The sequence below is a fragment of the Parasteatoda tepidariorum genome, chromosome 3 (genome assembly GCF_982258835.1).
Source record: "Parasteatoda tepidariorum strain Cologne lab strain chromosome 3, Ptep-v5.0, whole genome shotgun sequence".
In the NCBI taxonomy this organism is placed as follows: Eukaryota; Metazoa; Arthropoda; class Arachnida; order Araneae; family Theridiidae; genus Parasteatoda; species Parasteatoda tepidariorum.
This window is the reverse complement of record NC_141757.1, coordinates 40319429-40335662: the sequence shown is the minus strand read 5'-3', so window position 1 is coordinate 40335662 and position 16234 is coordinate 40319429. Positions and strand designations below refer to the sequence as shown.

The window sequence follows — 16234 nt, the reverse complement described above, 5'->3', positions numbered from 1 at the left end:
AATCTTACCAATAATTAATACGAACGCACTTTGGTAAAAATTACCGAGATTTTTGGTGTTTCTTTAGAAACTGAAACACTATAAATTTTATCATATTCTAATAATTTTGACCATGTTTATTGCACAGTGGGGAAATTTGATCATTGTATCAAAAGTTATTCTGGTGTTTCGATTTTTATTTTCCGTTCTGTACCATGTTTATTCATTAAATCAAAACTACGTTTTAGCTTTACTTAAATCACTGAGTAATTATTAAGGCTATATTCCATTTTAAAATACGTTATCTTTCCACTTTTTACTGAAGCATAATATTAAGCCGAGAATAAAGGAATTAAAATTTATATGATGAGTGGATATTTTTGAAGCATGGCTTAATTTAATTACCAATGCCATTACATACTGTTTATGGAAAATAATTCAACAATTAATCTGAAATATATAAAATAAGATAAAAAAAAGGGTACAAAAAACAGCCAAACTTATCTGCAAGCATGACTTCATGGTAGGTTGGTAGTACAGGCAGCCATTAACGCTGCTTGCAGATCTACGGCATAAGAAACATCACCATAGTAGTTTACTTTAGTTGTGCGTAATAGTTAATATATTAGTTTAGCAATGGCTACACGAAGTGATACCTCTTTTATTACCATAGATGTGCAGTTTCAGCAAAAGCAGGGATTGTTAGTGCTTGAAGAAGATTACTCAGAAGAATCACAAAGAGAAGATAAAAAAATTAACCTTTACAACCTTTGGGAAGAGTCTTAAACTCAATGGCTGATGTTAACAGTCCAATCTTTTTCGGATTATCGTGGTTGAAGAACAACCGGGCAGGACGAGCTCTGACGGACACTCGGTATGTAGTGTTTGGTGCTAAGCCTGAAAATGACACAATGAATTATAGTTGGTATTTTGAAAAATAAGTAGTAAGGTAAACAAAATAGAATGACTTAAAAAGTTAATTTTTTCGAACACGCATGACGTGCTGAAATTTTGATAAAATGAATTCAAGGTTCCTTATGAAGAAAATGCATTGTTTTTATTATTTAAAAAGTTAAGGCATCCGACTGGTTATAATTGATTTCATTTTATTTTTGGCACTCGGAAGGTTATAAATCTACAGTCAACTTAAAAACTTTTCAAAATGAGGACAATATTGAGCATAAAACTATATCCCGCCAACAGCTCTACGACAAATATATGCATAAATATCGAAATAATGTTTTTCATAGATCAATAATATAATTTTCTATGTTTTGAACTAAAATCTTCAACAAAATTCAAATATATGATGAAATGGAACTAAATATGCTGTTTAGTATAGATTTATTGCTGAAAATTCTAAATATTGTTACTTAGAGCAAATTCACACTTAGACCTTAGATAATAATAAATTTACACTTAGACCTTAGCTTTTAGTTCAAAACATAGCTAAAATTATACAAAATGTACGCACAAAGTTTCAGGGAATTGTATATTAATTTTTTTTGTAATGTATTTTAGCGTAAAGAGATTTCCTCAAAGTAAGCTATTGCTATTTTGTTCCGTTTGTCAGCAAGCGAAAAAACAACTACAAATTCGATTCTAAAGATCAGAGAACATAAATATAAAAAGATTTAGAAAGCTAATGAACAAAAGTTCAAGTACAGACAGTAAAAGAAAAAAAGAAATTAAATTTTTGTCGAAATTGCCGAATTTTACTCAGTCGGATAAATAAAACTAATTTGATTAACCGATTAAGAGAATATTGCACTTTTTTTTCCAAGCAAAAATCAAACTATGTTTTGGTTGTTCTGCTAGTCTAAAAATCCCCTTTTAGTTTGAAATATTTCAAAATCATTTTCAAACAAAACCTTAATTGTTCGGTTGGTTTTAAAATTGATTTTTGTTGCTTTAAACCTTATGTAAAATACTAGGTAGATTTTACTAATTTCAAATTTTTTCGATCACCATTTTCGAAATTTTATGGCATTAGAATTAAAATCAATTTTTTTTCGTGGCACTGTTTTACTTTAACAAATAATTAAAAAAAACAAACCCCATATGATACTAATAAGATAAATAGACTGATTCACTGAATGGCGATACAAATTTCAGTGATAAATAGAGTCAGTACGACACTAACATTCTTATATCAGGAATTTGGCTATTTTTGGAAATTGGACTTTTACGCAGTTCTTGTATATCTTCTGTAATTGAAATTAAAACTCATAGTAAGAAAATACTAATAACGGATTTTCTGTAGAGACTAGTTTTGCAAATAATGGGTCACCAACTGCTGCAGATTTTCTGTAATTTCTATTTCTTTCTCTCGTTATTTGGCAGGATAGCATAAAAAAATTTAAAAACAATAATATAATATTTACCTTTAGGTAAAAATTGTGCTAATTCTCTTACTAGTTGAATCAATGATAATAAATTTAATTACTTTTCCTTTGTATTTTATAAATTTTAAGCAATAAATTTGTAGAATTGAATAAAGGTTGCATAACATGTTTTTGAGAAATTATTTCAGTTTATACGAAGTGTTAAAACAAGAGATAAGAGTTTAAATTCCAAAATAAATAGTTTCCCCCCCCCATTTAATCACGATGGGGATAAACTGCAGTTAGGGTAAATATAGAGCAGCGCCTTTTTGATGAATGCTCTATTTCATTTTGTTGGTTGATTTAGCTTCATCAACGAAATTTTTAATCACGAATTGGCATAAATGTGGCTGTATATCAGTATTCTAGGGTTTAGAATTATCTTTCAAACCCTTAATGATAATGGGTTTATTGACATTTAGTTTTAAATAGAAAAAAAAGAAGCTTTAAAATCTGCTACAAAAAGTAATGTATTAGGGGTACCGGAAAGTAACGTCGCTTCGGTGCATTTGATATTTGTTGACAAGATTTTATTTTTTAATCAATAATTTCTTCACCCTCGTTAACAACAACCTTTCAATGCCTTTCAAAAATGGATTGGTTTTTAAGACAAACGAATATTTAATGCGTCGAAACGACATTACTTTCCTGTCCCCCTAATAATTGTTTATTGTATTGTTCTATACATTACTGTAATTTCTCTACCATATGATCACATGGAAATTTTTGAATTTAACTTTAAAGAAACTATTGTATCCGTTTTCACTTATTTTTTAGAAAACCAGTATTTGTATCATGATTTATGTATACGAATACATTTTTTTCTCAAAACATAACTCTTAAAACTTCATACTCAATATTTTCAATTCTGAGATTATAAAAAATATATAAACAAAAATTTTAAATTATGTTTATAACTTGTACAAAATATTTTAATTTAACTATTTAAGAGTAAATTTTGCTATTATAAATATTTTCACTTAATAGTATTATAAAAATATACCTTAAGTTAATACTAAGAAAGATACGTAGTATGAAATGAAGTAAGCTCCATATGTTCGTCATAAAATCATTCAGTCAAACAAATAATATTCATAAATATATGACAGATGAATATAATACAGTATTTTAAAAATAAAACATTAATTTCATTCTCATATTTTCTATTTCTAATTTAGGAAAGTATAAAAATAACATAAAATTGAAAGATTTAAAGCATTTACCTGAGATTGGATGGCGGAACACACTAGGTTTCAGAGTTTTCACTTCGACGCTATTTATGGCAACGACGTGCTGGAAGTTGCTGTTGCTGGGCAACCAGCTAATAACAGCTGACGTCGATGTGACGTTCAGAGCTTTGACACAAACGGGAGCTAATGGTATATCTATGAAATAAAATGTTATTTGTGTCATTCAAGTTGTACGTGAAAAAAGCAATATTGTACATAATTTTATAAAAATACCTTTTCCTATTACTATTGTACAAGCTGCATCTCTGGAATGTCGACCAGTGGAACTGACAGATCGAACGCTTATTCTGTGAGGCTGTAAATGCATTGTACACTGTTAGTCATTTTGGAGCGAGTTGAACCGTAACATCGTTTAAAATTGCTGCCTCCTTAATATGAAGCAAAAATGAACCATATTCTTGTACAGTGCGCAAAAGAAAAACGGACCACACTGAATAACTTTTGATCTAATGATTCAGTTTTTTTTTATATAAAGGTTGAGTTTCTTTGATTTAATGGTTGAGTTCTTTTGATCTAATGATTGAGCTTCATTAAAATTGAGTGCGAAATCTTCACAATCTAGGACTTAATCTTAATGGTTTCAAATAACTTTAAATATACTACTTATTTTGTATGGACGATATTTTAATTTACTAAATACAGATATAAAAACATACTTTCTCTAAATAAACATACCTTTTTTTCAACGGATTTCTGATCCCCAAAATATAGGAGGTAGTCGAAATATGGGAAATATTGTCTCAATAGTTTGGTCAGGATAAAGTTCGGACAAGCCTTAATGTTAATTTTTTACGTATTCCGTCATGTCTCGAGAACTTTTTTTAGTGAACTGAATAATTTTTGCACTCAATCATAAAAATTCATTCAAAGATATATCCATGCAAAATATAACTTTTAGTAAACGTTTATTATTTATTATTTTATTTAATAGTCGAAAATATTTTGAATTGTAATTTATACAATTTTTTACACAATTTTAAAGAATGCAGTTTTAAATGGCAAAATTCAAATTTTGAGCAAAATTGGTCGAATAGCACCTGAGAAATCGAATTTTGAAAAAATCGTATTCTTAAAATTCGATTTCTCAGGAACTATTCAACCGATTTAGCTCAAATTTTGTATTTTTATATTGAAATTTGCACTCCTTAAAATGATGTAAAAAATTGCATAGCTTAGAATTCAAAATATTTTTGACTATTATTAATATTATTATACTATTATTATGCTTTAATATTAACATATTATTATGCAGAATATTATTCTGCATGGAATTATCTTTGGATAAACGAATTTTATAATTGCATGCAAAAAATTTTCATTTCACTTAAACAGTTTTAGAGATATTTTGAAATATATAGAAAGTAAAATTGACATAAGGGGTCCAAACCTTGGACTGCTCTCCTGACTAAACTATTGGGACTAACTATATTTTCCAGATTGTGGCTAATTCCTATATTTTGAGAATCAGAAATCCGAATCCGTCGAAAAAAAGGCATGTTTCTTCAGAGAAAGTACTTTTTTGTGTCTGATTACCTAACTAAAAATATAGTCTGCAGTGATTATTTACCATATTTGAGGTCATCCTCTCAAACCACCAAGATTGAGTCCTAGAACGTGAAGATCCGATCATCAGATCAAAAGTTATTTAGGGTGATCTGTTTAATTCTTTTGTGCACTCTATATTCAGATACTTTTAGTTATAGAATCTATGGTCATATTTTCTTGTAGAAACTTAAACAAGATTTGAGATTTTAAGAAATTTTTTGTTCTATGGCAAAGAATTATATTCTAATATTCCATATTTCTGATCCTTTTAGCAATTCAAATTTGTTGACTATTTGACCTGTAATTCGGATGGTTATGTATACGGACAAAGGGGATCATTATATACAGATTTCAATCTAAGAAAAACGTAAATATTTATTATTATTTGTCTATAGTTCCAAATTGAAAGAAAGTAAAATTTTCGCAAAATATTAGTTTTGGAAATTCCGGTCCAAAAGGCGTTGATTGGCCACTAATGTATAATTGGCTGAAAATTTCATGATACACATCACTCTGCTATGTCGGCAATCTATACAAAAAAATCTCTTAAGTTCTTTCACGGAATGCATTCTAAAAGTTGGTTAAGGGGACAAATGAGGAAGAAACAATGCTATCTAGCCAAAAGGAATATTAATTTCCGATGTATTTATTAACGATGAAACAAATAGAACGAAGCAAAATTAGATAGAACTATGAAGTTATAAAATTTTAGCATAAACAGTAAAAACTTTTACTTATACATATCAACGCGCCTTATATTGCTATTTAGATGAAGGAGGTAATGTTTTCTGCACATTTTGCTACGCTGAATCAATCATCTCTAAAACAAATAGTTCGAAAGTTATAAGAGTATTCTTCTTCAAAAGTAGATTTTCATTTCTTTAAATCGATTAACGCATCCGACATTAAATACATAATTAAGCAAAATATTGGACCCACTGCCCACTGCATAGTTTAATTCTGCTAAGACAAGTAATACAAAATCTCTTAATGATATGGTATCGTAACCCACAGCTGCCAGTAGGAAGAAAGTGAAATCTTTCATTGGTCCAAGAAATGTGTGAACAAGAATGTGTTCTTATCACGGTTTTCACGCCCGTGAAAAGCCTAAAACTGAAAATAGTAAAATTGAACGGAAAAATCTAACAAATAATTACAACATGAACATGGGAGGTATGAACAAGAACGAGTGGCTTTTAGAGAAACACAACATCAAAATCAGAAGGAAGAAATGGTACGTAAGCACATTAAGTGCAATTGAATTACCAAAGCGAACGAAAGTATAAAAGATAGTCAGACGTGAAATATAAATATTGCATTTGAAACTGGACATATCAGCAAAAAGAGAAGTCAAGAAGAAGGCTTTTCATCAAAACCCAAAATACTAAAAAACGTTTGATTTGGCGGAATAGACCACATTATTTCCGAAAGAGACGAAGGTAGATATACAATTTAGTTAGCAACAGATGTACTCGTATAAAGGGGAGTCAGACGTGAAATAACAATATCGTATTTGAAACTGGGCGTATCAGCAAGAGGAAAAGTCGGATGACTCATTGCAAGAGTATCATTAAAATGAAAGGAACTGAAAAACTTGCGACTTGACGGAATAGACCACGTTATTTCCAAAAGAGACGAAGAGAGATATACAATTTAGTTAGCAACAGAAGTATAAAGGGGTGTTAGACGTGAAATAGCAATATCGTATTTGAAACTGGGCGTATCAGCAGGAAAAAGAGTAGGCAGGTCTACCAAAACCACATCATCAAAACTATAAGTACTGAAAAGCGAGAGCGGGACTTAACGGAATAGGCCACATCACATCCAATGGAGACAAGTAGAGGCACTGTCAAATGAAAAGTCACAATAGAAAGCCTCTCACTTTTTGTTTGAAATACAATGTCACTCTTTGTACAAACTGCTTTCCAAAGTTCCATGAAAAATAAAAATATTTTTACAGAAAAAAAATAATTTTATTAATTTAAATTTAAAATATTTCTATTTAAAAAATAGTTGTATTTAAAATGTAATTTTCAATTTAAATATTGATAAATAGAATAGTCTAACGTTTTATTTAGTCTTACATATTTTATTATAGTCATTAAACAGCCGACCCAGTTTTTGGGTTTACGACTATTAATGTTCACCTACGCAGCCTTGTAATTTTGAACCAAATCTAGAAGACAAGGGAACTTCTGGATCGAGTATTGAGAGAAATTTGCCTCCGTGGAGGATGGAACTAACCCGCATTTGCCTAACATAGAGAGGAAGACCACGAGAACCTCCCACGGTTAGTCTGACGGCAAGGGGACTCTAACCCATGATCCGTCTACCATTGAAGACATTTCACGTCAGCACTGTGGTTGGTGCAATCTGATGCGGAATTCGTATCGACCAGCTATCGCTGGGATTCGAACCCGGTTTTCCGCATTTTAAGGCGAGCGCTCTATCCCCTGAGCTATCAGGGTCTAATCTTACAAATTTAATGAATACACATTTTTTTATAGAAACTAAAGATTTTGTAGAAAGCGAAAGAAAAAAGAACTTTCTTGCCGGTAGAATACGCATTCGCCAAGAGTCCTATTTATTGGACAGCAATTATTTCAGCTTCCAAATTAAAGAATACGAATATGAATGCATTATACTTTTAAATACTTTAAACGTAAATTTTAAGACTTATTTTCAAAATTTTAATTTCAAAATAATTTGGGCGTTAATCTGTTTTTTTTTCTTTTAAGAAAACAGAATTATTTTTGCCTTTCTTCTGTAAAGTATATTATAAGACAGGAAATGTGTTTTCTTTAAAAAATAACCAAACGAAGTCATTTATGCATTTTTAAAAATATCAATTGGAATTTTTAACACTGGTTAGATTAATGGAGACGCTAAAAAATGTCGCTTTAAGACTCTCACTCGTTCAGGGTATCAAAGATTGCGACTTAGAAAAATCAGGTCTTAACTATTAGAATAGAAACAACAAATATTACTACTAGATAAATACTATTACTATATCTAGAATATATACGAATACTATTTCGAGAAAGGAGTAAGTGTAAAATTTAATTATCATTAGAAATGAGATCCAATAAGAAAATTAAACGTTTTCCATCAGCGGATTTAAAAAGGATTTTAAACATCTAATTTTAATCCATAAAACGAACATTTCATTGTTCCTCCAATTAGTTTGTTTAGCAACCAATTAGTGAAATCCCATATCGTTGCATGAAACCTTTGGTAACTAATTTTTGATCTCTAGATGAACAGTAAAGGCGGTTTCCCTGTTAACACATTGAATGCCATGGGGGTCACCGGTGACCGGCACTGAGTTTATTCATAGCGCCTCGGGGGACACCGGTGACCGACGAAGCCAAGATTATTAGAAACACATAATTCGAGTAAATTTTTAATGCTTTTAATTTTTTTATGTAACTATCGTTACTAAAATGGTTTGAAGAAATTAATGCAATACATAATGAGAAAATCATTTTGGTCAGACGGGCAAGCCATGTAAAATTAGCGTGGCATTCAATGTGTTAAATTAACTTCAATCACATTATTGATTTTAAAACACACACTGGTGATTTTTCGATTTCTTTTTTCATAGAGGCATTTATTTTATAAATTATCTTTGAATAAGAGGAAATAGTACCTGATTACAATCAACTCCTTCCACTAGTGTTCGTGTTTTCTCTATAGCCCTTATTGTTGCTTTGGGAACACCATCCACATAAACATGATAAGCTTCAGCTGTTCCTCGCGGGGCATCTGGTGGGCACCAGCCGATTAGGATACTCTTGTTAAATTGCCTTTCTAAGACTAGTCTTGTTGGTGGTGGTACTGAAATATAAATACATTAATATTAAACAAATAAAGAAAATTAGTGGTACTTAGTGTTTCAAAAAATATGAAAATAAATAATCCAGGAAAAAGAATTACCTGGACCTTCATCTCTTTCTAAATCAGTTGTTATTTCATCTTCTTCAAAATCCTCAATGTCTTCTAAATCAATGTAATCATTCATTCGATGGAAATCCTCTGTTAATGAGGAAAATGGTGAATATATCAAAATACGCTTTTTTTTCTTATGTTTTAGTTTGAATTACATTGTTTTGAGTAATTTGGAATCTGAATTGGAGGAAATTTCAGGGTTTAACATTTAGTTTAATACCAAGCTCATGCTATGGTTCTTATTTGAATTATTTTTTCTGATAGTGTACTCCAGTTAGGTTATTTCCAAATCGTAAAGTAAATAAAAACTAAAAAATTGCTTATTTTATAAAACACTGTTACTCAAAATTTTCAAATTTTTCAGAGTTTGCAATTTAAAAGATATTTTGGAATGTCATATTTTATTCAAAAAATATAAGTTTAAAATTAAAAACAGAACCCGAATATTTCAAGGTTCTGTAGCGTTCGTTAACTCCGCCTTCAAATAAAACTTTAAAAAAAAAAAAAAAAAAAAAAAATGGCGAATGGTTCTTCCGGCTGGTGCGTGAGATCAGTTGGACTGTATTGCTTTCCTTTTTTTAAATTTTGTGCTTAATGTTTTATTTTTTTGTTTTCATAATGAAATGTCTGAATGTGGGTTTCATCTTTTGAACACAGTGAACCAAATTAATATCCTACATTCGAGGGTTCTAAAAATATGTAGTATAGACGATCTTCTGAACACTCTGCATAAATTTTTAATTGAATAGATTACTGTCGATTTTAAGGCTTTTGCCGATTTTCAAATGTTCGAGATAGCTGTTTCTGTACACTAATTTTTTCATGCAAAATACATAATAAAAATAAGGGTTAAAAATTAAAAACTAAATGTTCATATTAGAAATAATAAAAGTATGTACCCGTTGTAATTTTAGATTCTAGTCTACAGAACATTTGTGGATCGTCTCCAGCAAGATCTCCTTCAACGTCTCGAAATATTAAAGTACTTCCATCGTCTGAATCTCTTGTTCCATACAGTACTTGGGATTGAAATTCATAAAGGTCTTCTCCTAAAATTAAATAAACGAAATATTTCATTTCATTGGTATTTTTACTGTCTTTCATTTTGTCTTTAGGATTGAACTTACCGGTTAATTTTTCAACAAAATTTGATGGTACCAATCCTCTTCTACCATCCATAAGTTCTCCATTAAAAAATCCATCCTGAAATATGTTGTAAAGATTAAAATTTTATAGGAAATTTTTTAATGTATTTCGAACACCACCAGACAATTTTTTTAAAAAAAAGAATTTAATTTAAAAGACTTTTGATTCGATTTTGACACAAAATCCGATTGGAGAAAGGGTAATCCTATCAGATACCCACCCATATCACGAGTAAACGAACTTCTGTCCAAACCTTTCAATTTTGTTGACTGACCAGCACTGCACAAGCTGTGCTGTCCAGCAGACACATTAACACTATAAATATTATTAGCTGGCATACATAACAACAAAGCCAGCACATTAACACTATTAAACTTCTTAACATTAGAGTGATTAAGAATTATGCTACAAGAATTGATTAACTATAAAAAAAACTTATGTCAACCACAGTTTTGATGCAAGTTGTCGCTAGTGTTTCATGGATCATGGGTCAGAATCCTCTTGCCATCGAGTTAACCACGGAATTCATGGTTTTCCTCTTTATCTAACTCATGCGCGAAGTAGTTTTACTAAAGATGTTTCATGCTTTACTTTTATTTAGGACGTAGATTGAAATTAAAAGGTTTACTTAAGATTCAATAATGAAGCTACAAGAATTATTGGAATTTAGGTTTGATTCTGCCTAACAATATCAGACACATTCTAACCAACTCTAAATATGTTTTTTATGATTTAAAATGCAATATTTTTCTATACAATTTTAAATGTTAAGTTGATTAAGTGGTGTTTCAGTGAACTTAAGTAAATTAGCTTTAAAGTTTATATGTGGCTCTTTTTTGTAACTTTACTTAATCTCAGTGTTTTTTGGCAGGCTTTTGAAGATTACTTACAATTAATACTCAAAATTTTGAAGGTACATTGTTTTAACTGTAACTCTTCCTTTCATCGAAGGATTTAAGGATTTTTTTAGAACTCAGGTTCAGATTCACCTGCTTCATTTCCCGTAAACTTATTAAAGCTGTTATTATTATAGGTTATAACAGTCAAACCTATTACAGCTTTGAATGGCAGATGGTGTTAAGTGTAATTATAATAACTGCAGTTTGCAAAGTAAGAACAAAACAGCATTGATAATATTCAATTTAATGATAAGAATCTCAAGTATTAGGTTGCATATTGCGTAGTAAAAGGCATACAAATTTTATATTTCAACTAATTTAAGTTGAAATTTAAAAAGAAACAAGAGTTGAAAGCGAACCACTATAGTTTAATGATTAAACCACTGAGCTTTAACTGTGAAGTTCTGGGGTTCAATTTCCAAATGGCGGCTGAAAGCATACCAAACTTTAGATCGATGACTAACAGTTTGTGTGGTAAGCAACGATGAATGGTCGCAATATTGACCATCATTCCGTTGGGCATGAAATTATAATGCTTTAACCACCTGACCCACAACGAGACACAGCGGAAATGCGTTTTAGAAACGAAAACTAACTTTATATTAAGCGAACATGGATATTTCAACGAGTTATAATTTTTCTTCCATATAAGAATGAAAAACCTTTTAAAAAAACTCCCTTTTTTCGGAGAAAAAAGAATCAAAATGTGTAAGGTATCCCCTAATTGTTTTTGCACAATTTTCCACTAGATGAAACCTATATTATCACTCATTAATTTACAAAAACAAAAATGCACTAAAATTGAATCTAACTTACCTCATCCATCTCGCCAAATATTAGAACATAATCTCCAGCTGTAAGTTTCAATTCTGCCTCTGGGTTTTCATTCGGACTCTGCTTGATGGGGTCATAACTATAACGGGCGATGTAGACTTTACACTGACCTCTATGTGGTAAATCGATGTAATCTATTTCGTCGTACATGTCTTCTGATTTGGCTGTTACGGCAGGTGTTGTAGCATAGGGAGTACTGCTTGGTAATGCAGGTAATGAGGAATTGTAAGTAGTGCCCGACTGACCGATACTGCCTACATGCATACCAGATAGAGAAGAAGTGCCCGTTAATGGAGTACTGCTTCTACTACCTGGGGGTGTTGCTGAAAAAGGTCTTCTATTAGCTGTAAAACATAAAAAAAAATATTTAAGGATCCAGATTAAATCTTAATGCGTATCAAATTTAATTGAAAGATACATTCGCTTAAACTTTTTTGTTGTAACTTTTGCTGTTTTAATTTAAGCGTAGAACAATGTTACTAAAATTCTATATGATAGAAAATTTATTGTATTAGTTATCATATAAAGTTTAAATGAAAGTTTTAAGTATTTTGGGTTATTTTTTTCTTTATTTATTTAGAATTATTTTAATTTCCAAAATTTTTTAAATTATAAACATTTTTTATTTAATTAATTGAAAATCATATATTTAGACACACACAAAATTATAATGTTAACAAAGTTAAAATAATAAAGTATTCTTCTTGGAATTTTTTCTATATATTTCCTAATATTTAACTGTCGATGTGTTTAGATATTTAAAGCTTCTAAATATATTTATTTGTAGTTTTTAAATATTTACATAATTAAGTGCAGTAAAAAAGGTTAAAAAAAAAACAAAAATCAAGCTAAATGTTTAAAAAGGGAAGTGGGTACTTGAAGAAATGATGTGATTATTCCTAACCATGTCATTTAAATCAGATTTAATTGGATACCTGTAAGCGACGTCACGCGTGGGGGTCGAACCTGTTTGGCTAAGTGGTTCTTGATTGACTTTTTGGATAGTTCGACAAATACCATTTACCAACGATGACGTCACTTTAAAATATTGAATCGTAATTCTTTTTAATGAGTAGTTAAAAAAAGTATAAATAACTCAATGTTGAAATGCCTTAAAAAAGAGCCTAACTAGTACCATAGACAATTCCATTTTAAATTGTGTAGAAATATAATTAAAGTTATCTGGTGAATCTATCATAAAATACATAAGCGATGAAGGAAAAATATTTTGAGATAAGGGCATTTAATTGTTTCGTTATTGTACTTTGCTTTATGTTTGTTGATATGTTTGATATATTTTAATATGTTCTGGTATATGTTTGACATATTTCGCTTTATGTGTTTCGTCTAATGAACTTTTCGTCGTGAAATCGTTCCATGAATTCGTTTCTTGAATTGTCGTCTGAAGTCATCCGAAGACGTCTATCATCAACCAGTCTTCTTTTTTTTTTAAACATAAAGCTGAGATAAGAGCATTTAATTGTTTCGTTATTGTATTTTGCTTTATGTTTGCTTATATGTTTAATACATTTTAATGTGTTCTGGTATATGTTTGACATATTTCGCTTATATGTTTCGTCTAATGAATTTTTCGTCATGAAATTGTTTCATGAAGTCGTTTCTTGAAGTCGTATTCTGAAGTCGCCTGAAGACGTCTTTCATCAACCAGTCTTCCTTTTTTTTTAATCATAAAGCTAGCATTTTTCTTTCAATCGCACTTAATATCTCAGAGTAAATAATTTGTTTAAATATTAATTCAAGCATTATACGTGTTTTAATAATAATTATAAAAGATAGTGCTTCAAGTTCTTAAGGTATAGTATCCTATGAGATGTTTTTCATTCAAAATATATAATAAATCTTCTTAAGTTTATTATATTCATGCAAGTATTGATAAAATAATTTTTTATTAAATTATTAAAAACGGAATTACTTAAAATAATGTAAAACATCAGGTTGTAAAATTTTGAGTTACATTACTTACTAAAGGTGGCTCTTTTTCTATCGAGCTCTGCTAAAATTTTGTTGTCTTGTTCTAATTTTTGCATTAATACATCAAGCTCTTTCATTGTAACAGATGACTCTATAAATAAGAAAAAAATCTTCAAAGTACTTCTCATTTTCAAAATATTTTTAATTATTTTCAAATATTCAGAAACAAATTAGTGGAGACAGTAGCGAAATTTTTAGTTATTGAATTTTATTTTAAAAACATGAATTTTACTTAATAAAAAACATAATAAGCTGTAAAACTCAGTAATTTTTTCTTTGAAAAATAAGGCAATATTGACTTTATATAAATCAAACTGTAAAACAATGTTTAAAAAAGTATATTTATAATTAATATAAAGCGAAATTAGATTTGAAAAATATAAATAAAAATAAATGCAATAAAGCAAAATACAAAGTAAATTACTATAGTATGTGCAGTATTTATCGTAGATAGTATCTATAATTGTATAATATGAAGACTGATTAAGGATAAGAAAATAAGTTGAATCAGAACTGAAAAAATTCAGCAAAAAATTACAACAAAAACTTATAATTTCATGACAGTTTTAAATTTTTCATTTTGATTTGTCTTTCAACTATTACTCAAAAAGTTTAATAAATCTCTGTTTTCGTAATTATTCAGGAAAAAAAATCAAAATACGGTACTTTATCCGCCGTTGATAAAGTTTCTCCCCTGCATTTTTGAGTTAAGTCTTAGTCGTAAAAGAGAGTAAAATTATTTTTTTGCTAAATGCCTAAAAAACCAAAATTTTAGAATAATCTGTATCGTATTTGATTACTTCATTATATAACATAAAATAAACATGACTTATGTAATTTAACCAACCTAGAGTTCAAAATGCAAATCCTATTAAACTACATTATGATCTTTAGGCAAGTTTATTAAAGATATAATTATTACAAGCTAATTTCATTTAGGGAAGGTGATTCATTGCAATTCAAAATTTTGGGCAAACTACTCAATAAATAAGAATTAAACTTCTAAAAAGTTTATTAGTTTTTAAAAACTTAAAAAAAAACTTTACAAAAGTAAAATTCTAATTAATTACAAAACTACAATTTTTTAAACTCTTACAAAAATTAGTAAACTTTCTTCCCATGCATGAACTACTCCATGATTTTATACAACTAGAATGAGAAAATTATATCATCCATAAAAACATGCTGAATGTAATTTTCAAATCAAACAAAAATTTGCTGTCAGTCTTTGGTAAACAGGTATATTTAATTTAATGGTCTTTCTTCAAGACATTATAACACTGTCTAAACAAATAAAGACACAAAAACGATAACATTTAAAGTAATTTTGTTAGTACGATATTAATTGTTTTTATTTGGCAAGTTTATACTTTAAAGGAAAAGTCTAAATTAAGCTCACCAGGTAGAAAATTAGTCATTAATAGAGAAATCATGAAAAGCTTAATTTAGAACCATGTAATATCGCACCTGGACTTAATAACAGTTTGGAATTGGTTAGGAAGCGAATTCACCAAGGTTTTGCCACCAATACGCTCTGCCACTCGCTGATGGACCAATCCACCAAATTGCAGGGTTGCCGATTTTAGTGTTTCACTCATTGTTCTAATATTTCCCCACAGATTTTTTTTTTATGTGATTCAATGCGGGTGTTTTCATAGGCCGATCGAAAGGTAATAAGTAATGTGAGTATTCATTAATTTCTCAAATATTCCTTTCCCAATGAACTTTGCTGTTATCACCCTGAAAAACCTGCTATCAACAGCATACTCATTATGAAGATGTCGACTTTCAGTCAACGCTTGATCACGTGGAATATTAAAAATAAGCATGCTGGTGATGGTGATTTCAAATTGCGAGACAACAACATAAGTTAAAAACCATCAAAACATTAGATCCACTTCCGCCTTGAACCTGACGTTTTCATAATTTCTCTAGGGTTGATTGAGCTTTGTTTGGTGATCTTATTAGTAATATTAAATTTATAATAGGAAATATTTGAATATACAAGAACTTATATTACCTTTGAATACGTCACATATATATTTATTTTTATGCATATTCACACTTTAAATAATTATATGTTAGTACATCAATTAATATTTTTCCTAAAGAAATTATACAAATTGAGCTAGATTTATTTGTGCATTTTTAATAAAAGTCAGTTCTAGTTAAATAACATAGGTATATAAAAGAATTCTTCATACAAGATAATAAAATTATTAACAGGCAAATAGCTACAACTATAATAAAACATTTT

At 29.5% G+C, this 16234-nt stretch overlaps 1 protein-coding gene across 8 annotated transcripts in view; it reads right to left on the bottom strand.

Annotated features, from left to right (window-relative positions):
- LOC107442660 (RIMS-binding protein 2) overlaps positions 1-16234 on the bottom strand; it is a 193179-nt gene that overhangs the window by 22270 nt on the left and 154675 nt on the right. For 5 of the 8 annotated variants that reach the window (XM_087159135.1, XM_087159138.1, XM_087159137.1 and 2 more), the window contains 9 exons: positions 13970-14068; positions 11968-12329; positions 10234-10309; positions 10006-10155; positions 9095-9193; positions 8808-8995; positions 3827-3908; positions 3587-3748; positions 739-876 (listed from right to left, as the gene is read on the bottom strand). In XM_087159135.1, coding sequence (XP_087015261.1) covers positions 739-876; positions 3587-3748; positions 3827-3908; positions 8808-8995; positions 9095-9193; positions 10006-10155; positions 10234-10309; positions 11968-12329; positions 13970-14068 — 1356 coding nt within the window. The remainder of the gene's footprint in view (positions 1-738; positions 877-3586; positions 3749-3826; positions 3909-8807; positions 8996-9094; positions 9194-10005; positions 10156-10233; positions 10310-11967; positions 12330-13969; positions 14069-16234) is intronic. The other 3 variants (XM_087159136.1, XM_087159139.1, XM_071178492.2) reach the window with 1 other exon arrangement.